The sequence below is a fragment of the Fusarium keratoplasticum genome, chromosome 2 (assembly GCF_025433545.1).
Source record: "Fusarium keratoplasticum isolate Fu6.1 chromosome 2, whole genome shotgun sequence".
Taxonomy (NCBI): Eukaryota; Fungi; Ascomycota; class Sordariomycetes; order Hypocreales; family Nectriaceae; genus Fusarium; species Fusarium keratoplasticum.
The window spans coordinates 2,797,110-2,824,620 of record NC_070530.1 but is presented as its reverse complement, the minus strand read 5'-3'; the positions used below and the strand labels follow the sequence as shown (position 1 = coordinate 2,824,620).

At 51.5% G+C, this 27,511-nt stretch overlaps 7 protein-coding genes and 1 pseudogene across 8 annotated transcripts, besides 1 other annotated feature; 4 read left to right on the top strand and 4 right to left on the bottom strand.

Moving 5' to 3' along the window:
* Window positions 1-916: 916 nt before the first annotated feature.
* Window positions 917-1,939, bottom strand: NCS57_00278900 (Nicotinate-nucleotide pyrophosphorylase; the record flags this gene model as incomplete). The annotated part of the gene is made up of 2 exons (XM_053052807.1): window positions 1,040-1,939; window positions 917-993 (listed from the first exon to the last, which is right to left on the bottom strand). Exons 1-2 carry the CDS (start codon window positions 1,845-1,847, stop codon window positions 917-919), a joined length of 885 nt encoding a protein of 294 aa, XP_052918053.1. The 5' UTR covers window positions 1,848-1,939.
* Window positions 1,940-2,650: 711 nt separating this feature from the next.
* On the top strand, window positions 2,651-3,895 carry NCS57_00278800 (FAD-binding-3 domain-containing protein; the record flags this gene model as incomplete). The annotated part of the gene is made up of 1 exon (XM_053052806.1): window positions 2,651-3,895. The coding sequence occupies one exon, from the start codon at window positions 2,651-2,653 to the stop codon at window positions 3,893-3,895; it is 1,245 nt and encodes a 414-aa protein (XP_052918052.1).
* Window positions 3,896-4,794: 899 nt separating this feature from the next.
* Window positions 4,795-6,856, top strand: NCS57_00278700 (MFS domain-containing protein; the record flags this gene model as incomplete). Its single annotated transcript, XM_053052805.1, has 5 exons — window positions 4,795-5,560; window positions 5,613-5,664; window positions 5,714-5,833; window positions 5,883-6,111; window positions 6,164-6,856. The coding sequence occupies 5 exons, from the start codon at window positions 4,795-4,797 to the stop codon at window positions 6,854-6,856; spliced, it is 1,860 nt and encodes a 619-aa protein (XP_052918051.1).
* Window positions 6,857-7,301: 445 nt separating this feature from the next.
* Window positions 7,302-8,315, bottom strand: NCS57_00278600 (uncharacterized protein; the record flags this gene model as incomplete). The annotated part of the gene is made up of 1 exon (XM_053052804.1): window positions 7,302-8,315. One exon carries the CDS (start codon window positions 8,313-8,315, stop codon window positions 7,302-7,304), a length of 1,014 nt encoding a protein of 337 aa, XP_052918050.1.
* Window positions 8,316-10,702: 2,387 nt separating this feature from the next.
* NCS57_00278500 (Peptidase-S8 domain-containing protein) lies at window positions 10,703-13,589 on the bottom strand (the record flags this gene model as incomplete). The annotated part of the gene is made up of 6 exons (XM_053052803.1): window positions 10,703-11,323; window positions 11,379-11,712; window positions 11,762-11,833; window positions 11,884-12,759; window positions 12,806-13,290; window positions 13,347-13,589. The coding sequence occupies 6 exons, from the start codon at window positions 13,587-13,589 to the stop codon at window positions 10,703-10,705; spliced, it is 2,631 nt and encodes an 876-aa protein (XP_052918049.1).
* Window positions 13,590-14,043: 454 nt separating this feature from the next.
* On the bottom strand, window positions 14,044-15,009 carry NCS57_00278400 (annotated as a pseudogene). The gene is made up of 2 exons: window positions 14,432-15,009; window positions 14,044-14,377 (listed from the first exon to the last, which is right to left on the bottom strand).
* Window positions 14,044-15,009: a sequence feature.
* Window positions 15,010-15,480: 471 nt separating this feature from the next.
* Window positions 15,481-18,096, top strand: NCS57_00278300 (uncharacterized protein; the record flags this gene model as incomplete). The annotated part of the gene is made up of 3 exons (XM_053052802.1): window positions 15,481-15,745; window positions 15,805-16,735; window positions 16,791-18,096. 3 exons carry the CDS (start codon window positions 15,481-15,483, stop codon window positions 18,094-18,096), a joined length of 2,502 nt encoding a protein of 833 aa, XP_052918048.1.
* A 2,716-nt stretch (window positions 18,097-20,812) lies between these two features.
* NCS57_00278200 (uncharacterized protein) lies at window positions 20,813-22,305 on the top strand (the record flags this gene model as incomplete). The annotated part of the gene is made up of 2 exons (XM_053052801.1): window positions 20,813-22,215; window positions 22,260-22,305. 2 exons carry the CDS (start codon window positions 20,813-20,815, stop codon window positions 22,303-22,305), a joined length of 1,449 nt encoding a protein of 482 aa, XP_052918047.1.
* Window positions 22,306-27,511: the final 5,206 nt, after the last annotated feature.

Genomic DNA, 27,511 nt, shown 5'->3' with positions numbered 1-27,511 from the left:
GCGTGACATTGCGTAGAACGAGTTTCATATTGATGGTGTTGAGCCGTGGTCTTGGACTGAGGCCGAGACTGGCCGAGACGCTGACGTTCTGGAATGTCTTGTCAGACACGGGCTACTTATCTTTAGGTGATGACCTGGTTGAGAGTTGTGATTGAGTAAATCTCTGTTGATCTTTATTAAGAGGACAGTTTCATGGTAGTTGAGGATGAGGAGATTTTCAGAACTGTCCTCACATATGCTTATGGAGAAGCATCTTGGCCACTTGAACTACCTCTGTGTGCATAATGAATCCGTCTCATCACCTTGAAGGTGATGCAACTAAGTATCCTCAGATGAATTCGCAAGGGGCTGACGGCCCCACGAAATCAGACACATCCGTGATATCGTTGCCGCTGTCGAGACTAGCTCAGCCGTTGGTGTCATGACCATCCGAAGCCGCTGTGAGACAGTCTTGCTGGTCCCGGATCCTCTCGGCGAGTTTTTCTTTTTGGGTGAAGGGTCTGTTTAATCTGGACTCTTCAACGATGTCGTGTCTGAGTTTACGTTGCTAGAACGTCCCACTGGGTTTCTAGTCTCATGGTCGCATGGCTGTACACCTAATTAGTATCGATGGTCGGCTACACAGCAACTCCAAAGAGGTGACCACCAAAAGAGTCTCTTAGTTGATTGCATCGTACATGATCTCTAGCCTGAAGGCGAATGAATAAAGAGGATTCGCAATGTTCACATGTGCCTTACTGCCAGATCTAGACGCCGGGGATAGTGGTGTCGATGCTTGAGTGTTGGACATAGACGACCTCGTTTGACTTGAACAACGAGTTATGTATGAATTAATATGAAGTCATCATGGATAATAGAGATGAGCGTGAGAATTATCACAATGGGAATGATGCCGTTGGATATCTTGTATTTTGACTTAGTGCTCGATCTTTAGTGAGAAATCGATATGCGGTACGCCCTGATGAATCGAACTTGTCGACAGGATATCCACGTCTACCTCTATTAGCGAAGAATTTTGGCACAAGGCAATATGACTTACCATTGCACAAGTAAGCCTCAAAGTTGTCCTCTTGCAGGCCTCCTGACACCTCGAGCAAGAAGTGCCTCTTCCCTTGCCAACGCTGCTTCAGGCTCTGCGCAGCGATCTTGACGCCATCGCCGGTGAAGTTGTCGAGCATGACGACGTCGGCGCCTGCCTCAATGGCCTCGTCGGCCTCGGCTTCACTCTGCACCTCGACCTCGACCTTCATGCTGAAGCCGGCGACAGACTTGGCAGCCTTGACGGCGTCGGTGATGCTACCCCGGCTCCAGACGTGGTTGTCCTTGAGCATGACCATGGCGCTGAGGTCCATGCGATGCGCATCGGCGCCTCCAACCAGCATTCCGTATTTCTCGACGAGGCGGAACCCGGGAGTCGTCTTTCTCGTACCTGCGATGACACCCTTGTATCCGGCCTTGCGGGCGATCGTCACCAGCCTCTGACTCCGCGTAGCGATACCGGAGCATCTCGCAAGTGTGTTCAGAGCAACGCGCTCGCCGAGGAGAATACCGCGGACGGGTCCCTTGACAGTGGCGACACGATGCTTACCGGCGCTCAGGTCGACGGCCGTGGCCTCGTCGGCATGCCACTCGACGGTGCAGCCGCACTGGGTAAAGACCTCGTCGAAGAAGGGCCGGCCGGCAATGACGCCAGCCGATTTACCCCAGAGTGTCGCAACGCGGGGCTCGTCCCCGACAACGAAGCCGGCATAGTCGAACGAGGGGGTATCCTCGGCGAGCCAGGCAGTGACGGAAGTCTTCCACGAGGGAGGGAGGAGGTTTGCGAGGTTTCCTTGAGGTTGGGCCATTTTCGAAGAGGGCAATTGGATTTGGTGGGAGGAGGATGGAGAAAGGAAGAAAGATTGGCGATGGGCGGTTGATCCGTAGAGCCGGGTTGTCGCGGAACGGGAGTTTGGGGTTTTGCGGATGGCGGAACGGATCTGGAAGGAATGGATGCGGGGGAGCCGAAGGAAGGAACGGGAGCAGGTGGAGGTGGGGCACTTTGGAGGGGCAGATTCAGGTGGGGGGCTCCGTTGCTTGTGATTGCCTATTTTACAAGGATAACGGCTCAATCTTGGTTGATTTTTTGGCTTTTTCTATACTTTTATGTGTTTCTATAATTCTTTATGTTGAAAGAAAGTCCATTATTGTCGAGTTTATGTACCCAAGAGTTGCATTTACTGTGTTCATCATGAGGTTGCCTGCTTGTTCAGACCAGGCTATCGACGCAACTCGCAAACCATGGAGGGTTGGCTAATTGTAATGCCTTTCAGATCAATTCCATGGCATTTTGATGAGGTGCTATGTTTGTTCGAATTGTTTAGGAAGCAATTTACATAGAGGCATTATGCTTGCTAGTCTAAGTACCTTGTGTCAGGGTCTCACTTGTATCCACTCTCATTTACAGAGTCAATGACGTCCTCGGTTTTGATCAAACACTATAATCTGAGATCAGTAAATAAACAAAGATCCCAAGAATCGAGAAAAGTGATCAGTTTGTCCTACTTCTCTAGGCATTCCCCATTGCGCACCTTTTTGTAATACAGTTCGCCGTTCTCGCACCAGTCACTTCTATACCCATATACCCAGCAAACTCACAAGCCAACCTCAAATGACCCAGTTACGAGTTCTCATATCGGGCGGTGGAATTGCCGGTCCCGCTGCTGCTTTCTGGCTCTCGCGGCTCGGTCACTCATGTACCGTTCTCGAGCGGTTCCCCTCGCTGCGTACGGGTGGCCAGCAAATCGACATCAGGGGACAGGGTATCGAAGCCGCAAAGCGCATGGGGATACTTAACCAAATCCGAAAACATGCTGTCGATGAAGGTGGATTACAGTATGTGGACATGCATGGGAACCAGAAAGCCTTGCTGGAGCGAAACGACTCTGGTAAAGGCAGACAGTCTTTCACCAGTGAGTATGAGATTATGAGAGGCGACCTTTGCAAGATCATATACGATGCGGCAGAGGGAAGAACACAATACCGGTTTGGAACGTCAGTCGAGAGTTTTGAGAATGTCGGCGACAAGGTCAATGTGAAACTCACTGGGGGAACCACCGAGACCTACGACTTGCTCATTGCAGCCGACGGCCAAGGATCAAGATTACGACGGAAAATGTTTCAAGACGAGCCCGAGTCAACTTATACACGCTATCTCGGCTTGAATGGGTGCTTCTATGGTCTCCCACGGAAGCCTGGCGATCCTAATCTGGCGACAGTGTATAGCGCACCGGGTCGAAGAGTCATGTCGACACGCTGGCATAGCAAAGACAGGGGGCAAGCGTATCTTTTGACCATGTCCCATGACAAGGAGTTTGAAGAGGTCATGAAAAAAGATGTTGACTCCCAGAAGAAGCTTTTCAGCGAGATATTTCAGGATGCTGGGTGGCAGGCTCCCCGGCTCATCGAGGCCATGAACGAAGCCGACGACTTCTACGCCCAGCCTGCCGTGCAAATAAAGACGAAAACTTGGTTCAAGGGTCGAGTTGTCCTGCTTGGAGATGCTGGATATGCACCATCACCATTGACGGGCGTGGGTACGACACTCGCCCTAATAGGGGCCTGTGTCCTCAGCGGAGAGATTGCAAGAAACAGCCACAACATACCCAAGGCACTGGAGGCGTACGAGACTACTTTACGACCGTATGTAGAGCAGTCTCAGAAGCTGCCACCTTTTGTGCCGGGGATAGCGTATCCCAAGTCTGCTCTTGGTATCAAGATTTCATACTCGTTGTTGGCGTTGGTGACTAAGTTGAAGATTGACAAGGCCCTTCTCTCAATCTTGCCAGAGAATAGGGGGTCTTGGAGGATTCCGGAGTATCGAGAACTCGAGGGTTTCGAGGCACGGGAGTTGTAATCGACACGGTGATAGAAACAAGCTGTCCCTAGGGTATAGTCATTGATGCATGATTTTCATGAATGTGATCCCAAAGAACCATGACGACTTGAGATAGCTCAGTCTTGAGTTGAGTTTATGTGATCCTTATCCCGAGGGGTAACCAGGTCGACTCCCTCACACCATAAGGTAATCCATGGCTACGTCAAAATACCAACTGGGTGTGTCAAACTCCTGCCCACCTGTAAGGCATCATTTGGATTCGGCTGCCTGCGATTGCGGGAAGAGAGTTGACAAAGACGCCACACTTCTAGAAGATCGACAAATGTCGCCCTCCCTCACCTGCAATCCTACCCCGACAGCTCCAACTCCCAATTGGTCCATCAGAGCGATCAACTCCCAACGTCCCTTACCCACCAATGGGAATTAATTGGAGACTTGTGAAAATCTGGGGAACAGGAGCAAATGACAGAATAGGAATGCCATGCTTGGCATTAGCGCTGATACACCTGGCCGAGTTATCCGTCCTCAACACCATCGAACGCTATCTTTGTTTGAGCGCCATGCCATCATCCCGCCCGGTTAGCATCAGATTTGGCGAGTAAGCTTGTTCTGACGGTAGTTTCGATGACCTCATTCATTGGATCTTCTGTTCGGGAACACCGCGGGTATGAAGTCATATCTGGGACGCGACTCATCAACTCCTCAGAATGACTTGATGAATGACGGGTTTTTAATCGTTGAGGTCAAGAGACGGTATCTAAGACGTCGATCCTTGCGGGGAGCATGGAGGACTTGGGCTCTGGAGTCTGGGGTTAGTGCACAATGCCCGCTTATATGTAGGCCGCGTCCCTTCTTCACTCAATGCTCGATGAATGATGATCAGGTTTTCAAAATCTTTAGTGATAAATTGAAGCACAATGGAAAAAGACACCAAAGAAACCACCCCAGTCCCTGAACTGGGTAGCACTGAACGGATCGAGAATGCCCCTCGTCGTCGTTCCTCCGCCGTCGACCCCGACCACCTTGCCAAGGCATTCGAGAACCCTCTCTCCATCAGAACCAAGGAGGAGCTGATGGCAGACGTGGAAGAGTTCTGCCGCAAGTTTGACCTCATGGACTTTCACGAAGACTTTCGCAAGGGCGCACTCGTCGCACAGTCGCCTCGACAGGCGCAGTACATGCCCGAGCTGTCTGCTGAAGACAAGGAGGTCCTCGAGCGAGAACATACGCATAGATGGTCACAGCCTTTTGCCCTGTACTGGCTTTGTGTCATGTGTTCTCTAGCTGCTGCAGTCCAGGGGATGGATGAGACTGTCAATAATGGTGCGCAGGCGCTATACTTGTCAGATCTCAATGTAGCAGGGCCGGACGTGACGCGATTCTCAGCTAGCATGCAGGATAACCTCACTGGACTCATCGTCGGCGCTCCGTATCTCTGCTGTGCCATCATTGGATGCTGGTTGACCGAGCCTCTCAACCGCTACCTCGGCCGTCGAGGTACCATCTTCATCTCGTGCCTCATCGCGGCCATTGCTTCAGTCTGGGAGGGAGTCGCAAACTCGTGGGTGAATCTTTTTATCGCGAGGTTTGTTCTCGGCTTTGGCATTGGTCCCAAGTCTTCAACTGTTCCTGTCTATGCTGCCGAGTGTGCACCTGCCCCAATCCGAGGAGCCTTGGTGATGCGTGAGTCGTCACGAATTTCTCATCGTGTAGATCCTGGCTAACACTAGATCAGAATGGCAAATGTGGACTGCTTTTGGTATCATGCTGGGTAACATCATGGGAGTGTATGTCTACTCTTTGAACGCTGCATAGGAGCCATACTGACGACGACAGCGCCTTTGGCCCTTCAACCGGCATCGACCCCAACTTGGGCTGGCGTCTTATGCTTGGGAGTACAGTTGTGCTCCCCTTGATAGTCTGCGCGCAAGTTTACTATTGCCCTGAATCACCCAGGTAAGTTTATCACCTTTACCCCTGAATGCTTCCCTATTGACCAGTCCAGATGGTACATCCAGCACAACAAAATCTCCAAGGCGTTTCGGTCGTTTCAACGCCTCAGATACACCAATGTCCAGGCTGCGCGTGACACCTACTATACATATGTCGGTGTAGAACTTGAGCGTGAGGCGAATAAGGGCAAGAACCTATTTACTCAGTTCATCGAACTTTTTACTGTGCCGCGGAACAGACGCGCAACCTTGGCGACTTGGATTGTCATGTTTGGTCAACAGGTTTGTTTCCCTATTAAACCCATTACTTTTAACACGAACTAACGTCATGTAGTTCTGCGGAGTGAACATCATTGCGTACTATTCCACCACCATCTTCATCGAGTCAGGCTACTCGACCAACTCGGCTCTTTTGGCCTCGATGGGAACGGGTATCCTCAACTGGGTCTTCGCTCTTCCTGCTCTATTTACGATCGACAAATGGGGCCGCAGGAACTTGCTGCTCTTCACATTCCCTTGGCTCTCTGTGTTCCTCCTCTGGACCGGGCTCGCCTTTTATGCCAGTAGCAACAAAGCCAAGGTCGGGCTAGTGACGACGGGGATGTACCTCTTCGAGGTATTCTACTCGCCTGGTGAAGGTCCCGTGCCCTTTACCTACTCGGCCGAGGCATTCCCCGTTCATGTACGAGATGTGGGCATGTCGTGGGCAACGGCGACAACCTGGTGCTTCAACTTTGTCATCTCCATGACATGGCCGCATCTGCGCTCCAGCTTCACGCCCACGGGTGCCTTTGGCTGGTACGCGGCGTGGTGTGCCGTTCTATGGTTCCTGATCCTGCTATTCGTGCCCGAGACCAAGGCCCTGACGCTGGAGGAGCTCGACCAGGTGTTTGGTGTCAGCACGAGGAAGCATGCCAGCTATCAGATCAAGAATGCAGTGTGGCATTTTAAGAAATGGGTTCTGCGAAAGGACCTTGAGCCTCTGCCGTCGTTTTACACCGAGTCTGAGAAGTTGACTGAGGCTTAGTTGGGAGAAGGGTCGAGGGGTTAGTTTCGTGGTCTGGTTAAGCTAGGTATTCACCTTGCATTAAACCAGCCTCCAACCAAGGTCATCGCTCATTAGGTAGTTGAATATCGATTTCTAGTCCAATTGACAGTCAAAACACATCAATCCAAACAACCTCGGAAGAGCCGGAAGTGAGTTTGTACCAACTCAACATCACAGTCACAAATTGCAGTTTCGAAATAGGGAGGTCAAGTCACATGCTGAAAAGCCAAGTCACAATAATAATTTATACATTTAAGACATGTCCCTGCAAACGCGAGAGCAAAATCTATATACACAAATAGAAAACCATCTAGATAGATGCAGTTTCGTCACCCTCCACTAGGGAGAAGCGAGTTCGGCCACAACCATCACAAGAAGAGTCACACGTCTCAGACGCATGGGGGTGCAAGTCGCTGTAAAAGGCTTACAGGACGTTGCGCTTGGCGACCTTCCTGGCGGAGCGGCGGCGGCGGCGAGAACCGCAGCCGGTCTTGGGGCCGCTGGTGCTGACGGGAGCGGGCTGAGCCTGGGTGGCAGAGGGAGACTCAGGGCGGACAACGGTGGAGAAGGTAGGGGTGGGAGCAGGAGCCTGGGTGGCAGGGCTGTCGTCGTTGCCACCAGCGGCGGGCTGGGTGGCAGCGGGAGCAGAGGCAACAGGGGCGGCAGTGGTAGCAGCAGGGGCAGAGGGGGAAGAGCCAGAGCCGCTGCCGGAGCCGGAGCCGGAGCTGGTGCCGGACCAGACAGCAGGTCCGGGGATCTCGTAGGTGGAGGAGCCACCGTAGAGGTTGAAGTGGATACCCTTGTCGGTGTACTTGTAGCCAGTGTTGAAGTCAAAGGCCTCATCGGGGACGGCGCTGCCAGAGCCAGTAACCTCGACCTGGACGCAAGAGGGGTAGAACTGAGCACCACGAGCAGGGTTCTGGTCGTAGGTGGCATCGGACTCGTGGTGGGCAATGATCTCCTGGCGGATCAGGTACTTGCCAGCCTTAAGGCCGGAGGGAAGGTCGAAGTCGATCTTGCCCTTGTTGGCGATGAGCTTGTCAACAGCCCACTGAGAGCCGGTGAGGCCATCCTCCTGGATCTTGGTCCAGATGGCACCAGTACCGTCGGTCTCGGTGTAGGGGGCAATGTAAGTGATGATGGGACCCTTGTGGGAGCCGTCGATGATATCGTCGCTGCGGGTGTTGTGGTACCACTCGAAGGTGAGGGTGTCACCAGCGGCGGCAGAGACGAACTTGGGGGCAGCCTTGCCACCGTTGACGTTGCAGACAATGTCGGGGCTGGTCAGGTCCTTGACGGGGCTGTTGTTGGCGGGAGATCGGATGTAGACGTTCTGACCATCACCCTGGTCCTCGCCGTTGACCCAGACGCCGTACATGAGGGCGTGGCCGGAGACGGTGCTGGCCATGGCCAGAGCGGAAGCAACGGAGAAACGCATCTTGATGGTTTGTTGTTTTGCTTTTGATGTTGAGTTGGATAAAGGATTGGATGAAGCGTGGAATTCGCTGGGAAAGATTCGACTTCAAGGTAGTTCAAAGAATGAAGGTTTGGCACAGCCAATAGAAAGAAAGTGAAACAAGAGAATGAAGGACAACAACAAAGATTGTGTTTGCAAGGACGAGTGTGAGGAGGAAAGAAAAGCTGTGAGAGGAGGGAGGCTCACGTCGACTTATATATCAAGAGATGGGCTTCCATGGAAGCCTCGGTGATGGACAAGTCCCCACACATCCTTGTTCTCAACTAGACGAAAACGAGAAAGACAGCCCAGGCGTTCCGCAGATTCTGCAAACGCCAGGATCATCTTTCATCTCGTCAACACACCGTTGACATGGTGTGCCAGGTGAGTGAGTGCCCTGTGCCACATTGAGCACTTCCCTAAGCGAAGGGGGAACTCGGAACGGCAGTTTTCACGCAATCTAGATCGAATTGGGACGAGCTCTGCGCCTATCTCCCGCCCAGAGCTGGCAGACGGAATCCATCTCCGGGCTCTCTGCCCCTTGCAGCGCCTCAACTTGAGATGCCCTCAGGGGTGTGGCCGTGCAGGTCTTTTCCCCATACCTAGATGGACATTGATAGACGGAAAAAATGTCACGGGCGGAAATTGAAACCTGGGTCGCCTATTGGGCCCGCCGCCTCCTCTACCCAAAAGAGTGCCTCTTCCCCGGCGCCTCGGTTTGAGCCTCACGGCGAGCGGATCCATTATTGGACAATTGAGACGGTGAAACTCGCGAGGCCCCTGATCTGGATGAGATCCCTCCAATGACGAAGAATCACCTGTCGAAATCTCTAGCGCCTAGCCCCGGGGGCCAAATAGATCCCTGTAATCAATCCCCCAGGGCCCGTTCACAACTTGCCCAAACCCATGTCAGCACTCTATCCTTGACCTCCTGTCGGATTCTCTCCTCTGTTCAAGCAGTTGGCGCCGTTGAGGAGCTCGCTCTTCGTTGCCCCTGATGATCATCGCCACCAAACCCTCCAATAACCGTATTTGCTTGTCTCTTTTTTTTCCTTGGCGATTATACGCACCCACCGCTCTCCCACCTGAAACGACGTCACAAAAGAAAAAATCATCTGATCTGAGTGGACGGGATTTTCTGGACAGCTGCGGCCTCAAGGAGCCAGCGGTGAGGTCTTGAAACAATGTCTCTCTACATACGCCGCTGAGCATTGATCAATGTTGCAAACGGGGAAAAAAAGACGCAAAACGGTGTTTCGAAGAGTTTTCTGCTGTTTCTTATGCTGTGAATCTCACACCACTTTCGGTGTTTTCATTGCGACCGTGAAACTGCTCCGTTAATGGTGTTTACCAGATTGATATTATCGTGACGCTCAAATGAAGAGCGCACTACTCTACACCAGCCAATGCGGTTTCAGGTGCAAAGATGACCCTACTCAGAGTCAAAGCAAGCATAATTTTAAAGAGATGCAAGATTCCCAAGGGTGGTTAAGCATGAACCAAACCCTTAAAGGTAATGGACTATGCCTGTTAAGCTTATCCGCCAAACTCAAGTTTATATGAAACGGGGCTTCCTCTGTAACGGATGGTGTTTGAGGTTGCCTACCCTAGGACGAGTGTTTTTTTGGACAAAAACAAACACTGTTTGCTGCCACGTTTTGGAGATGTGCGGGATGCTACGTAGGTATTATAGAATACTTGCCTATAATTCTAATGCGTAAACGACTTGGTTTTACGGTGTTTCAATTTCTAGAAGATGCGCCCATGCATCAGCTTAGGTGGTTCGTCGGAGTTGGGCGACGGGAATACGGGACGCAGCAACGGTAAATAGTGTTGAACTGTAGTTGCATTGGGCGCTCTACGGCAGCAACATAAAAATGACTACAAGCCAAGATAGTATCACACCACATTGACTTACCCTGAGACTCGCTTGGCGGTAGTATTCAGAGGTATTTAGGTTTCAATGAGATCCTTTAGCTCTCTAACCAACTGCCTCTCATCAACTCTGAACACATTTTCCACACCATCAAGCTCCAGCTAGCTCTATTACTCCCAAAAGTTACCTGACTTGGAAAAATGATTAAAGATTGAGATTAAGATTTCGACCAGAACATGGCCAGCAATGGAAAGCATCTTGGTACATGTGAGCAATATCCATTGGGGAGACCGATTGATCGGGAAGTACCAAGACCCCGGATACATGACCCACTCTTCACGGAGTCCGGACCCGATCTTGCACCGGGCATACAGTAGGACAAGAATGAGAAAACAGTTGTCCTCAGTGTTGTAACGCACCTATCTATAAATGGATAAATGATCATAAAATTATTTGAAGATTTTAATTCAAGGCCTTAATGTTTAGGTAAATATTATACATCCAGGTCGATATTTTCCAACGCTGTTGAAAGTCTCTCACATATCCTCGCCCTCTTCATCGCCCGCCCTTCACCCTCATCCAAGTGCTGCAAGAGTCTTCCTGGCACCACGCAGTTATACTTATAGTCCTCGGCTCCCTTTGCCATGTGACTAAATACCGCGGATATGCCCTCTACACTGGCCAAGTTCCCCACGCATCGTATTCGTTGTCGACAATCCTTCTGTCGTGAAAAATCGAGTAATCGTCCGGCCAGGCCAGCCGCGATGCTGGTTGCCACTGAAGTGCCTGTGACCTGCTCTCTTATCGACGGTGGCACTGAAACCCCTTCGCCGAGGATGGCAAAATTCTTGGACTTGGTAGTTTGCGCAGCTGGGTTGATTGACTGCGAGACCTTGGCTCGACCATCTGTGCAGTAGACGCATATCACGTCCTGCATGCGTGCGGGAAAGGTGACCTGTCTGATATTTCCGTAGTTTGATGCTGCGGCGAATACCAGAGTCCCATCACTTGCGGCTCTCTTAATCGCTCTTCTCATCAAGGCGTGATCTCGCTCGAAGCCGGAGGCGATGCTGATGATGTCCACATTCCAGATATTCTTTGCATGTTCGATTGCCTGTCGAGCTGTAAATCAGAGTCTCTCACGTATTTCTATAGCCGCTGTTGCTCACCTTCAACATCAGGTCTTGCGTGTCGTCGTCCGCCTCATCGTACTCAAATACTCGGGCGACATACACTTCAGCATCGGCGCAGACTTTGTATACCAGCTTAACCGAGTTGGTCCCATGCCCCGTATTGTCTTGCTTTATATCATCCTTGTTTGTCACGAAATCTCGGTAGCCTCGTATATGCTTAGCATAAACGTCGCTCCCGTTGATGCCTGTATCAATGACCGCAACACGAACTCGTTCGTATGTCTGGTCAATCTCATTTGGTAACGAGGAGAGGACCTCGTTAAGCTGGTCCAACTCCTCGAACCAAGCCTTTGACGAGGCCTGAGTGATACTGATTCTAGTCAGTCTGGGCAGCTAAATTCCGCATCAATATATCTTACCTGCTTGCCACAGCTCCATTGAAGGCGACGGCTTTTGCGTTCACGGCTGGTTGCTCTTGGCTGGGGACGTTTCTTTGACGGGTCAGCAGCTGAAGCAATAACACTTGATGAATGGAGCTTACCTCGGTACTTGTGGTTGTTGCAGCAGAGGCGTGCTGCGGGGTGGTTGTGTTATTTGTCGTATCTGTGATGTCTGCATCTGTATGGTCGGCTTGAGGTCGATCTTCTCCGGTTGGCCATAGAGCTTTATCAGAGTGTGTAGATGATCTACCACATCCTCTTGCAAGACCTTGCGAAGCTCCTCAACACTTTGGCGGTGTTGCATGAACTTGGTAGGTCGCAGACAGTCCCCAATAACAGTCTTCAGCAGCGGGAAAGTGTCTTCCAACCTGTCGGGATCATCGAAAAGCTTGAGGGCGGCGTATAGGTCCGCATCGGCGTTGAGCTCTCCGTCAGGGGCGTAGCACTCCTCTTCATAGTGATCTTCGATGACTGTTCCCAGCTCAATCTCTAGCAAGACTATCCCAAGGGCTTTTATCTTGGGGAACTTGTGAGGCCGGAACTCGGCGTCGTTGCTGCTGCTGTATGGGTCGAAGCGAGCGGAGATGAAGGGTTCATTCAGGTAGATGCCGGCGTTGGCACCCTGGCGACGCTCAAACATGAAGTGTATGCTCTCGTTTGTCCACTCCTTGCCCATCCAGTCGGTGGAGTAGAACTGCCACACTGACTTGGCCAGAAGGTAAGAGAGGAGATATTTCATCTTTTGGGACAGCTTGTGGTTCCTCAGAATGGTGGACAAGGGCACAGAGGGTGTGTTGGGCACCCATGATCTTGCCCCCTCGCACCATTCAACAAAGTGCAGTTGTTTGCCTGATACCTTGAGGGACAATTGGTATTGTTCTCTTGTGCTAATTCTCTCGCAAAAGTCGGCAATGTGCGTCGGGCCATCGATATGGAGTTTCACGTCTTCGTCGCCCACGACGGCAAATTTGGCCTTTCTAAGCTTTGGTTAGCATTAGACGTAAACGTGACATGCTCCCATACCTGCGATCCACGGCGATACGTGTTTCACGCCACCGGAAGGCTTCCGCCTGAAGTTCATGATGCGGATGTGCAAGGAACATCAAGTCGAACGCTGGAGAGTCGCCTTCTGCTCCGCTCTCAAGGGCCAGTCGAAGCCTGCCTGCGATCTGGGTCTGCTCACTCCCGGCATTGCAGAAGATGTATGAAGATAGAACCTGGTATAGGGTCCGCATTGAGCCTGTGAAGTCATCTCCTACCCAAACCTCGGCTTTTGTCTTGGGATTTGGCGTTTCATCTGCGACGGCGAGGGGTTTGATGAACGCCTCGAGGATTCGCAGTAGATCTTGCTGCTTCTTTCTCCCCTCAGGGCTCCGGCGTGAGGCCAGCTTACGTATGCCATCAACGGCGTTCTTGCGGTTGTTTTGGCGAAGTAGACTCAGCCCAGGGTACCGATTGGCGAGGTCGTGGCCACTCTTTGCTCTGGACGTGCTTGGGCCTGTTGGCGGCTAAGATCCGAACGATTAGGCGTACGTAGATCGTGCCCATCGGCGCTGTTTCATACCTTGCATATCCTTTCAAGATTACTCAACAACTTCAACAGACGTGCTTGGGTTCCAAGCACCGAGTCGGATTGCTTCTGATCCTTCAGGTGCTGATTGACCAGCCACAGCGCGGCGGCTAACGCCGGGCAGAAGAGTTTGTCGTCCCGGTCGCCTATGCCAACACCTCGCGCTACGGTGGCCAGGCGTTCAGTGACATCTACCGCGAAGTTGACGGCCAGAGTGTCCCGGTCGGAAGAGGCCATATTCTGTGTGCCATGGAGTGATGTACGGTTGCCCTAGCTGATCGTTGGAATGTGAAGTTGACTACCTGGGTGTATGTACAGGTCAAATCAGGCTGAGGCTGAGGCTGAGGCTGAGGAAGGAAATGAGGGGTCACAGGGTTGATTGCATGGATGCTCCATACCTATGCTGTGAAGTATTGGCTTCTCAACGGAAGACAGAGCCTTCCGTCACGGTCGGCAACATGATCAGATTCTAGGAAGTCGTTTCTGCCAACCAAGGAGACGTCGTATTACTTTTAGGTACTAGGTACTTAGGTACCTATAGTGCGGAAGTGGTTTTTGGCGGGTCGGGCCGTGCCATTACATCAGATGAACTTAAACCTAATAATGAGTAAAACTATGGGATTAAATCATGAAATAATAGTAGCCTTCTTTTATAATCTTATCACATTATTTTGATGATTATTTAATGTTCTTAGGTAAAGTCCTGATCTTCTGCCGTACCTAACTGGGCTGGAATCACAATGTGCCCCAGGTCGGGTTCACCATCCTCTATCATCAACACCTCACTGTCTGCCAAGCCCTCATCCAAGAGGATGCTCTCAATGCTTCGACCGCGTTCCTCCATGTCGAAGGTCGCGCCTTGGGAGTAGGTCTTCTTCGACCACTTTTTGTCAAAGAGACCTTTGGTGATCTTTGAAAGCCTCACTGCCCAGATGAAGTCGTGGGTGTTCTTTGCAGATGTTGAAGTAGAGGTCGCTGAAGAGAAGCCGCCTTGGACCGAGACTTCTGCGATGCCAGCGACTCCACTAACGCCAGTCAGATGAAGCAGCGGGGTGAGGGTATGTATGTGAATATCTTACACTCCTGGGCCTCCATTGATACCTCTTTCTCTTCCGTGAGAGATTTTCTGGGTAGAGTTGCCACGGACAATCTTGAGTCCAGTGACGATGAATATTTTCCACGTTGGGCCGAACTTGTTGTCCTCCAAGAACTCGACAATCTGCTCGCTCGCCAAACATCGATTGATGTATGCCCTTGTGGGATCAACAGTGAGAGTCTCGAGTTGGTCAATCTGCCAAGAGGTGCCGAGTGATTTCTTAAGGGCGAGACCAAGGGACGCCTTAGCGTTGATGCCCGGTACTGAAGGCACGTCGGCTCCCACAGAAACATCAAAACCGCACTCTCTATTCGAATCCCATTCAAACTCAATCGGGCCCGTACGATAGACAGGCATATCGAGCGGGAACGGCTGCTCCGGGCCGCTTGTGTTAATCACGTGGTCGAGGTGTTTGAGGTCCTTGATGAAATGACCCAGGCAGAGGGGCCCTTTGAACGTGCCATCTTCGTCTCGAGGAGGGGGCAAATGTGTTTGGGAAAGAACGAACCAACATTTATCCATAGCAATACCTATGTATTCTCTAACGTCAAAAGTCACACGCTGCACTCATTCAGGATCAGAGATGGAAGAGAACTTGTTTTCATCAGGCAACCACGACCTTTGCGGGGTCAATCCTTAACTACATATCCATACATGCAATTAAGTCCTACGACCCCTCATTTCCTGACAACTCTCAGCCTCGGGCTGATGTGTTCCTTGCACAGAGGCCAAGAAATACACCAGACACCAGAACGACAGAACGACAGAACGGAGCTAATTCCTCTTAAAAAATCATCAGTAAATTTCTATAAAAATCCTCAACCAATATCCTAAACAAACCAAGATATTAGATCTTTTTATTTATTATTTTATTATTCTTATTTTACTCTAGTAGCTACCCTTAGGGAAGGATGAGCTAATATCTCTGCGCTGGTCTGGTTTTTTGATCTCACAGCCTCACCCACAAACCCTGCCAACTCGTTTCAGCCCTGACCTCGAGAGGCTCGATGGCCCTCCGGCGCGCGTAAGAGCATGGAACTCGCGAATGAGCTCTGCCGACGGACCGAAGAATGTCTCTCCCTTTTCCAAGATGCATCAAGGCACCAAGCACTTGCCGACGATGACTGGTTTGAAGACCGGGCTGCCGACTTTGTGTGGTGGTCCCACGGTTTGAAAGCCCAAAAAACTGGCCGCAGCTCTCTTGATTATCGACTAAGAGACCGACCAGACATCCAAAAAGTCATTGCAGGCCTGCTCGATAGCTTGGCCCAGGCGCTGAAGGAATGTCTACAACCCGGTATGTCTGTGCCTTGGTCCCTGAGGCGCATGGAAAACCTAGGAGCTCAATATTGCCAGAAACAGATGAGGGTCAAGGCTCAATCCACGGTGACCATGAGGACGAGGCTTCCGAGTTCGACAACAGTTCAAGTGGTTCGTCCTGGTCCGACTTCTCAGACGAAGTCAATCAGTCAAAGGACAAGGACGAAGCAGACACCCCAAATACTGAGGATTCTGACCCTAGGTTCTACATTGAAACCAACTTGAAGCTGCTAGCAAAGATATCCATCGCCATTAGAAGATCGGGGGCAAAACTGCGCTACTTGAAAGCTGATGCCTACCTGAAAGATCACCCAGACGATGATGAGTACACGCAGCTAAGGAGCCACCTCTTCTTCCTGATTCTAGTCGGATCCTACGAACAAAAGCTTTTCGGCGAGCTCAGACGTCGAGCCATCAATGAACAACTACCGAAGGCTGTCGAAATCGTGATCCGTTCATGGATTGTTGATCCCTCTCGGGTGACATCGAACCAGCAACGGCTTGTCGAGACCAACATCACAAGAAGGAATAGGATTGCATATGCGAGACGCTTCATAAGCAAGGGTGCTGTCCCAACCAAGAGCAAAGAAGCAGCGGCTCCGACGATCGTCCCTTCACCACTCCCAGATGCCGTGCTTCGGCCAGCCAAAGAGCCAAGCACTTTCGGCGCCGATGCACAAGAGCCATTCCAAATTGCGGACCCCATCCAAGCGTTGCCCATATCCCCAGAGCCTGCGAAATCTCTGACTGCAAAGACTTTGACAGCGACGGAGCTAGGTTCGCAATTCGTCCTACCTGTCATCGTGCCATTCGAGCCCAAGAAGGGGGCCATGTCGGTCGCAACCAAGATGACGCAAACTGGCGTCAAACAAGACTATCCAGCATGTCCTGGCAAGAAGGGCAGCTTCCAGTGCCCGTACTGCGTACAAGTTCTGTCCGAGGACTACACAACAAAGTCTAGATGGCGGTATGTCTTGTGGCTGCTACGTGTTGTCTGATGAGGAACCTAACCCTCTATCTAGGGGCCATGTCGCGCAAGACTTGAATCCATATTCGTGCATCTATCAAGACTGTCCAGATTCCCATGACCTGTATGCAACCAGGGAGGAATGGATCAAGCACATAAGGAGCAAGCATAACGAGGAGCGCTGGGTTTGTGATGATTGCATTTTCGAGAGCGACCAGGACGACGAATTCATTTTCGACAATCAGGAACTATGGGAGATCCATATGAGGTCCCTCCACAGCTGCCCGGATGACCGCCTGACGCTCCTCTGCAGCATGAGCAAGAGAAAGCTCGTAGAATTGGCCGAATGTCCCCTTTGCAAACGGCCCTGTGGGCACTCGAGGCCAGATGAAGATGACCACATTGCAGAGCATCTTCATTCATGGGCATTGAGAGCCCTTCCTTGGGATTTGAACCCGGATGATGAAGCCTCCTCTGATTCACCCGAGATGGGATCTGAGAACGACCTGGCAAGAATATCAGAGATGAGCGAACTCCCCGAAGATGAAGCCGACAGCATCACAGCAACAACATCAGACGCAATCGAGCGTGAGGTGACTCGCTGGAGGACTGACTGGAAATACGAAGATAATGACCTCTCGGATCGGTTCTACGTTTTGGCTAAGGCCTTTGGAGAGACCATTGAGAAATGGACAGCTCATGGCCGGCTTGACACGCAGAATGAGACTGCGCTGCAACATCTCATGAGAATCAACCAAGCCAGGGGTCAACTGTATCATGCCTCGGAATTGACTGCCCAACAACGACAAGACATGGAAGATAGCCTGTGTATTAGCATCGAGCTTGGCGTAGAATACATGGCCGGGGTATTAAGCGAGGAAGAGGAGGAGCCATCTCAGGAGCCTTCCATTGACGCAGATGAACTCGAAAGACCCAAGGCACCACCACCACCTCCGGCAGTTGGAATACCCAGGGTTACAGGCGAGAACATACTTCCATCGGATGACGAACAGAGGGCTATACTGGAAAACGCTGGAGAACACTACTCCAAACATGTGTCAATGCCGATAATTTGGGCCCATAGAGATCCCGGTTGGTTCATGCCTGCTGAAATGGTCAGGACGAAGACACTCGACATCGACGCTATTAGCATAGCAGGAAGCGCAGACAAAGACAGGTCTAGGTGGGATGAAGAGCAAACCGCCGTCCATACGGACACCGAGAGCGGTCAAGATTTTCTCATCCAGGCCATGGGCCCTAGGTATCGCTATGGTGATACTCCCTACCAGGGCGATCTCTACCCGCATGAGTTATCTTTATCAGATGGATCGGAGTCCAGTGTTGTGGACTTACCTAGGTAGTTCCTCCTCCTTCTACTTCTCCGCAAAGGCGCTCCCTTAACCAAGGTCATTGGTTGCATTGTACACCTCCTCGGAATGAAAAAGCTGGCACCGGGCAGAGTAGGTGAAGGCATTATATCGAGCAGCCCATTCTGTTAAACAAGGGTGGGCACAACGTTTTGGCAGGCTTGCGGAAGATTGTCTTGACGATCGATCGTTGTACCTACTTGCCCAAGTAGCAGAGAGGTGCAAGCAAGGTCAATGGATGTAATGGAAGGAGGCCTCCTCATGCTCATGTGGTTTCTGTGTCAACAGGCAGTGTGTAAACAAAACAGAACCTCACTTGATGACGCCATCTATGCCACATGTGTTATCCATTGGCTCTCAATTTCATGAGGTTTGGCAGGGAGCTGGAGTATCTCTGTTCTTTTCGAAGTACGGAGATTATCCTGGTAAGGTTTGGAACGACATAACTGCGCTAAATTGTCCAAAGTTACCCAAGTTGGCCACTGAGGCACCGGCCGCCGTCGCCAAGGATCTGTCAAGCGAGGTGGAGGCTTTACAGTCTTGTGCTGAAGCCTTAAGGCCACCCCTGTCATATCAGGCTGTTCGGTGTGCTCTCGATGCCTACTCTCGCCGCTGTGAGCTTTTTCATTCAAAAGAGGTGTACCACACCAACATGGCGACCATCGGTCCTCGGGCTGATGCCGACTTGGAGGCGTTGTCCACTTGCCTTCCTCGCAGCTGGTTGGTCGACCGTGGGAACTGGCAAGATATCATCAATTAAGTGAAGTTCAGTCGGGGTCCTCAGGGAGATGAGAACGGAGAGACTACTAGTTCGGATCAGGTCAGTGATTCTCGCCGGTCCGGGCTCATGTCAATTCAGTCTCCCCAAGTACTTGTCGACCTTGCAGCGGATGGCATCCTTCCTAGATCGGCGACATCTTTCCTCCTCGATCATGGCGTTTTCGGTGCCTCGCCTGTGGTCTCGGTATCCCCAGTCGCTAGGTCAAGACGCGGCCGGTCCGCACCCCCCTTGGCAACACGGAAACACAAGAGGCCTGCCGATGCCGATGACCTTTTGTATCCGCCGTTAGCCAAGCGACAAGCGATTGGGTTACCGCCAGGAGAGAAGGTCAACGATGACGACAAGAGCAAGAGCGAGAGGCGTACTATCGATAAAGTTGAAAAGTTACTGTAGAAGGTGCTTTTCAATCTATTCGATAAGACGCTCTTCCGGTCGTCCGGTCTCCGTTCGGATGAAGCGAAGACGGTCCTCACCGAGATTTCGTCGGAAGTCAACCGCCGCATTGAGGGAGCTGAGTATGAGTCCTTGAAGCATAGGGATCGTGGGACTGGGGGCTCTATATGGGATCTTGGTGGCGAGGATGATGAGGTTGGTTTGGGGAGCGCCTTCGAGGAGGAGGAGGAGGAATAACTCCCCAGGTAAGTCCAGGTAGGCCCCCCCCGTTTTGGTACAGCGTGTCTTTTTGCTTTCTGTCTTTTCTTGTTTGGTTTTTTTTTGCCCCCCCCCCCCCCCCTAGCGTTGTTCTTTCTTGTTTTTGTTTTGTTTTGTTTGTTTCGTTCATGTTTTCCCCAGTATTCTTATGGGTAACGAAGCCGGACTCTATACCTCCCCGTGGTGTTACCTGGAAACTCCTCTTCAAGGTGCCAGCATAGAGACGCATACGACTTTGTATATAGACTGAATCTTGAATGTGAAGGAGGTCGTGTTTGGAGAGTAGTGCTCCGCATTGGTTCCATTTTGCGAGAGGGACCTATTCATCGATGTGATCAAGACTAAGTCAAGTATAGATAGAAAACAACTGAAATATTTGCTACCCCATTGAATGTATTGTCCATTCTAATGAGCAAGTGACTTGACTTCGTAATATCCCAGAAGAGTTCTCATATGTCCTTCTCTGTTCTGTGAGATTCAACACCATGCGAAGAGACCAAAGTGCCCCCTAAGGTAGTTAACACCTGGTCCTCTACCATGGCATCTCGCAAAAAATCACCTAGGTATGGGAAGAAAAGAAAATTAACTAAATGTCATTGCTTCAAGAGCGACTGGGTCAACGGTGCAGAGGGAGTGGTAAGGTTGGGTGTCATTTGAAGGAACACGATGAATTTTCCAACATTCAATCCGACATGCCATCATCCCCAAAACAAAGGCCCCTCTAGCCCAAAATCTGTAGCCATTTGTTTTTTTTTTTAAAGAACAGGTTCACGTCTAAGCACAATGAAGCTCAAGTAACTTGCGGGTCAAGAACGGCAAAGCACCTCTAAATGGGCTCAAGGGCTGTGAAGTAGGTATGCTAAAGAATAAGATTAAGTGAATTAATACTTTATAACTTTTTACGCATTCTTTGATGATTCTAGACTATTCTTGTTATTATAATTAGGATAAGATTTATATTAACGTTTACCTGCTTTCTCTTAGCTGCGTGAATACAGTTCCGGCCAACGACTATCATAGCGCCGACGTGCATGCGTTGAGAAAGTATCCTGGTCCGGGTGAGTCAAGCTCTGAGTTTTCATGCTATTTATAAAGTGACCGCCCTCCTCTTGTTGTTTACTCCTCAGCTTTTTGTTTACATCAACATCCTTGGAAACTGCCTCTAACAACTTCGAAATATCTTCTCCCTCATAATCACGATGGAGCACCAGGGATATCTTCTTCATCTCCCATTTGAACTGAGGGACATGATTTGGGCATCTTCAGCTGCTACAGGCGATGCTAATGGACCCATGCGTTGCTGTCGCCAGACGCGAGACGAGTTCTCCCGACATTACCAAACCTGTCAAGCTCAGCATATGGGTAGACTCTGCTTATATCCATGGGTCCTGGCTCAAGTTTGAGTACTGCTGGGAAGCAAAGGGCCATACTTATCGCGCTATTGAAACTGTTCGCGACCTGGACGATCCAATTGCTCCGGGGCTGCTCGAGGTGACCCACGCCGAGGAAATTGTGGTACATCTTCAGGCCCCGAGACGAGGCCACTTTGTTGGCGCGCTCCTGATGATACTTGCAAAGGCAGATGATGCTTATCATCTCATTAGCAACATATCGAAGAGCGTCAATTCCACGGACCCGAACAACATCACCATCCGTTTCTCGACCGAACCAGTACAGCCAGGCCAGTCAGAGAACGAGGCCAAGAACTTCTGGGAGTGCCGCGCACCAAAGGTTCTGCAGGAAAGCGTCAGAAAACGCTTCTTTGTTTCTGACTACTTACTGCCATGCTTTTACGAGTATTTCCTGATCAACCACCCGGTCGAATTCGCCCATCCGCCAAAGATCGAGTTTTTCACGTGGCCGCGCCCTCACGTCTACATACGCTTAAGGGAAAAGCGGTGCCCCAAAGACGTTGAATTCATAGTCCAGGAAATAGGTCTGAAGGGGTGTCTGAAATATTTCGACAAGTTTCGTAATCTCCGCGACCAGTATGCCACGTACTCGGCCAAGATGATGACGGACATGCGGATTCGACAGGAGTACGGCCCTAGCCGTGAAGGTTGGGGGGCAAACGATTACGGCGCAGCGAACCTAAAGTATCGGTTTCATTTCTTGCTCGATAACCTAGCAGGGCCTGTCGGCGGCTGCTTGGACATGCTGCGCTTTCATCGGTTCAAGACCATGGGTGCATCCGAGGCCAACGTCTTTGCCCGACATGAACAGATGGCATTGAAGAAATTCGCAACACTTTCAGGAGCAGCATCAGAGATCACGAATCGTCTCAAGATACTGTCCAACCAATTTGCCTTTGAGCACATCCGAAAGCTCCGTACGAAATGCCCTCACCTGTCAGCCGTGCCATGGGCCACCGACCCTTCAGCTGAAACATCTCCCCGGGAATACTGCCCCCGCTCTGCATGGCTGAAGAATTATCCAAACGGGATTCGACATAGCTGGAACGGAAGGAACCTGGCTGAATGGCGATTTCAGTGGAAAGCTGTACCATGCCATGATCCGTCGGAGCCAATCGGCTGGCTGTTTAGATGGTGGGACTGTTTGGCATGCTGCAAGGACTCGGGAACGGCCATGAATGAAGAACTCTCCATCGCATTCGAAAGGAAAGTCTTACGCAACTGGACAGAGTTCTTCAACGAGCCTCGCCATAACGGGCGGTTCCCATGGTACTGCGACTGCCATCCGCAGTGCCAGTGGAGCGACAGACCAGTCATGGTGAGACGCCAGTGTACTCGACTGGTCAAGAGGACAAGTAGAATGGGTAGGTTTCAGGATTCGCCCACCCCCTGCTTGGCCGAGGAATGTCGAGAATGGAGCAAAATGGCAGCTCAGGATGCCACTTTTAAGCGGTTTTGTCCCAAAACCCGGTGTTGCGATCCTCGGCCCATCAGTCTTTGTCCCTCTTTCTAACAAGTATCCCCGTTGCAAGTTTTGAGGGGAAATCTTGCATTGTTTTCCCTACTACTGAAAACCCAGACTGAGGTGTTGGCTGGCATGGTAGTTTATGATGCTGGCGACCTAGAACAGATACCTAGTAAGACATGATGCATTTACCTATCTATGACTTTATCAAACCAAACATGGAAACCTATAAGAGCAAGGCAGTACTAAGATTTTCTTTCTCAAGTACCTACATCCACGGCGCGAAGGGAGTGACAAAGCTAGGTACTGCTCGAAGCAACGCCAAGAGCACCTGCTAATCTGTAATCACTCGGAAATGATGCACTTCGTCATGATCCATGTATATTGAGTAGGTACCTAAAACTGGCTTGTATCGTAACCACCATGATTTGATCATAGGACGCACACAATGATTACCTTGATACCATGCCCTTCCGTCCACGGGCCGGAAAAGTGGGCCAACACCGGAGGCCACGGAGCCATGTCGTCCATCTTCCCCGGACCTCGCCTCGGGATTAAACGCTGATCCTGTCCATCAAGATCTTTGACCTAAAATCCTTCCGGGGCTTGTCTAATAAGCACGGCCTATTCCCCAACCGAGGTCATTAGCACGTGGTGATTGGTGGACAGCGCTTCAATCGGTGAGAACAGATGAGCCGATTCTGAGCCAATAGCTTCACTGGGCCTGGATATCACTTTTATTAGAGTTTAGACACTTTGATTTGACACGATGGGGGTCATGTCAGCTGCAGTATCACCCCGTAGTCGCAAGCGTCGTCTCCTCCCCCGTCAGGCACCTATCCCATGACTCGGCGACTCGTCAGGAATTATCGTCAGGCACCAAGAAAAATGAGGACACGAATCCTCACCAAGTCGCGTGTAAGTGGTCTAAAAACCATGGGTCACATTTGAGGGAGCACCATCATCGATCAGACCTGGTCCCTGACGAGTCCACACCCACCACCCGTCTCGATGAAACACGTCGAGACCTGCACGCCCACCGACATAATCCCCGGAACATGTGAGTCTCTGAGGATGCGGAGGCTTTCACCTCGCCTTGATTGGTTCTCTGACTGCATGTTGCTTTTTGATGTAACAGGGCATTGGATGGAAAAAGTGAGGCGGACGGCCTCAAGCTAAGGAACAAGCCCACCCCGGGGCGTCCTGGGGATGTCGAATCATCACACCCAATGCCTCTTCGCTTCGTCTCTGCCTCGGCCCTTCTCTGTGGCACTGCAAATCAAAAGACTCCGATGGAGTGGTTCGGTATCATCCGTGATGTGCAACTAGGGTGTGCCGTTACATACCATGGTGGTAGGCATCTCTACGAGTTGCAGATGTCGTCTCGGCCCAATTCGTTGGGCTCGCAAGACTCGACAAAGCAATGCTGTAAAGCCTTGATTTCTGATGTCGATGCACAGAGGCTCAGTTGATCAACATGACAGCAGTCTAGTTACACTGCCTCCCGAGGTACGGATAGTTCATCTCGAGTGACCCGTTGCACATCGCGCCCAGGCCAACTGCTGTCCCTCCCCCAGACCACCGACGGGGGCTAGCCGGTGAGACGGTTCCTTTCCCACGTGTCGCCTGCGGCCATTACCCCGGCTTTGTGGGTGGTCGATCTGCGGAGCCTCAGTCGGCGCGCATGAGGCCACCAATGACACGACCTGTCATGTACATGTTTGACGTCACGGCTGTTGGAGACGGAAATATTCGTTTGATTTTCAACCGTCCAGGTGCTGTCTGATGCATTTCTCAACGTTTGAATCCGCTGAGCAGGAGGCTCAAGGTGAGGTTGACAAGTGTGAGCCTCATCCCAGACCGCCTTGGTGTTGCTGACGGGGCTGGAAACATGCTGCTCAGTAAATAGCAGGTGACGATCAGATGGACTCCTAATTCTCCATAATTCGCTAAATACTTGATATAAAGTATTCTTGTGAATGTCGCGTTAGGGCTGGCAGCCGCTTGCACTGGGCGTTGGCTTAGTACAGCTCCATATATGCACAAAGGCGCAAAACCACATGGAGGCGCACTCCCCAGTACAACCGTGCATGCTGTTGATTCACAGCCTTGCATTGTACATGGCCTCCGGTTCCTGGTTGTACCCTTGGACTCCCGATGTTCCGTCCTGTGCAACAGGGACGGCTACGTCAGGCGAGTTTCTCTATGGAGCTTGGTGAGATGTCCTTGTACAAGGGGGGTGTCGAGGATTGAGTCCCACAGGTCTAGCGCGGACGCCTTGTCAGCATGTTATTCTCCGAATCTGAGGCCCAGCGGCTTCTAGCGCAAGGGAGTCTCGGCCTTATCGACGAGAAGGGGAAACCTGGTCGGACGACTCACTGCCACTGGTTTCCTCCTTCGCCTCGTTCTCGAAAAGTTAATCCTCCATGTGACAGGGGAAAACCACTACCGTTGGCCGCCATGCGCGCTCCCCCCATGTCGCGGGATGCGCCATGCTTTGTGACACCAAGCAGGTGCCATGTTCGGGGGAACGGAATCATGTCAAGCGCTGGCTGACAAGAGACCACGTCAAGATGTGGACCAAACTGTATAAACGTCGATATCCAGTCGTTGTAATGAAGCGGATAATGGAAGGCGGACGATGCATGGCGCAAGGTGCAAGGGATGTACCGCACTTTGGGTGAAATGAAATGTGCAGCGCAGCCCAGGTTTCTGCGGCAATACTGCGCCCCCATCGAGACTGCATAGAAGCATCTCAATGATGGAACCGCAAACTCGAGCGCCATGAGGCTGGCGATGGTGACAAGAGTAGACAGCTCATGCTCGTATCTAGAGGCACTTGTGGAGGCGCTAACCCACGTCTCCCCTGGCTTGTCCTGCCTTCGCCGCGGCTGTGATGTGAGCTTGAAGGTTGTACCAATTGGAGCTTCCCCCAACCAACCATTCCGCCCAAGCCGCCCCAAGGCTAAGCGTGTGTCGTGGCTGCTGGCGCGAGGAGAGTGACATGCTGTCCGGCGTCAAGCAAGTGCCGATCCCTTGATGTGTACCACGTTCAAACAAAACGTCAGCATAGCCTCTCTCGTCGACAGCCTCTTGTGGCTATGGAAATTCCTTGCCGTGCTGCTGTGTGTGCTCTTGGAGCCAGCCATATACACTGCAAAAACTAAGCCACTCCAGCCTAACCCGATCTGCGTCCGGATATTGCTGTGAAGCAGCGGTATCCTGGGACCTGTTGCGAATGTGTTCACAGCGGATGTGTGAGATGTGTGTACAGTCTCGGGCAGGATCATAGAGGCCCGACTCCATGAGCTAGCGCAACACGGCCTCAGGCCTCCATTCAGTTGAGCCGCATTCCCCATACGGGTATTAGAAGGATCGGCCAGAGCTGCTGGGGAAGGGCGATGGTAGATCCTAGAATCAAGACCGCTTCTCTCGATGTAGAGCGCACGACCCACTGCTGAAGCATTATGACATCCTCAAGCTCTTCCTCCTGGTGCCATGTCTCGACGGCCTCGGGGCAAGAAAGCCTCGACACTTGCTCTCTCCTGAGTCACGAAAGCCCTGCCCAGGACATCTCATCGGCAGGCGGCCACGACATTGACTCTCACCCTGACTCCGAAGGCAGCAGCGGCAGCAGCAGCATGTCGTGGATTCCAGGCAGCGATGACAACAACCCTGACCCAGTACCTCGAACATTGGAATGGCTCTGTGCCGCCGATCGCCCCTGGGAGGGACTCAATCTCTCCGTCGACCGGGACCTCTCCTTCTTGGTGGAGGCGGCAAGAGGCGAGGAAAACGGCGCAGCCGTCGAGATGGGGGGACCTCGGGACTCCCCTGGCCGGGACGAAAGAGTTTCCACCTCCGGGACAGGGCTTTCACTCTCAGCTTCCAGCAGCGCGTAACGGCCCGCGTGAAGAATGGAGGGTGGGGTAAAAGCTTCCCACCCAATAACAGGAAGTGAGTGTCTTGACCTGAGCCTGTTCCCGCTGCTGACAGGCATGAAGCAACATAAAAGCATCTCGTGTGATGCAGGCTTTATCGAGAGATCCTTCCACAAGGCCTTGTCTGCGGAAGCCGACACAGACAGCCAAGAGTCGATCCTGCTTGAGATTCGACTCGACTCGACTCAACTGTATCGACGGCAGCTTCGCAAGGGATTAGCCACGGCGCATAATATCACGCCATTCGATGTGCTTCCAATGCACATCAAGCACGCTATTTAAAGAGTTGCCCATCCGTTCTGAAGTGTGATGGGGGAAGATTGGCCCGAGGGTCAGTTAGCGTGTGATGAGGCTTGCATGAGGTTGGGGAAGCAAACAAAATCTCAAGGCCGGCAAGAGATTGGAGTGTCGAATGAACCAACACCAGAGGCCTCAGATCAAGAGACCCAAGGCACGGGCATGAATGGGGAAAGCCAAGTCGGATAACGCGGCTGTTGAAGGAAATCGATAAGTAGCGGAGGTAGCGTAGCGCATGTCTCAATCAAGTCAAAAATTCTCCATGAATTGATTGACACTCTTCCACTTCAGCCGCAGTGAAAGGAATGTCAGGTAGCATCGGTTTTCAGCTGTCATGTACATCGATGCGACGTGATGTTGCATGAACCCTCCATTGAAAGCACACTCTCAATCTACCCGCGCCATGCCAGCTGCCGCTGTCGTCTTTTGGTGTAACTCTGTCTTGTTGCGCGAAATACAATGACAGGGGTCTTTGGTGATGAATTTGCTGTGCGCGTATGTGATTCAGTTTCGTGGTGGGTTAGGATTAAATCCTTGCACCAACACATGCAGCCACATGGACACTATGTCTTGGTCTGCAGAAAAGAGATTGGACTTGATGAACCGTTGTTGCCCCTTCATGAATGGAGCGTCGTTTGTTTGTCCAAGTTCAATCCATCTTCTCGTCTTTCAACCCCTCGAGTACCGAATCCAACAATTAATTGCAAACAACAAAGTGATCGACCAAAAAGATCCCGTGACGCCTGCCATTGGCCCGTCATCAGCCATGACAGATTTCCAACAATACGTCAGTCGACATGACTGAAAGCACATCCCAGGAAATTGCCGGTCATGTGTCGTCACTGTTGTCGTCGCCGTTGTC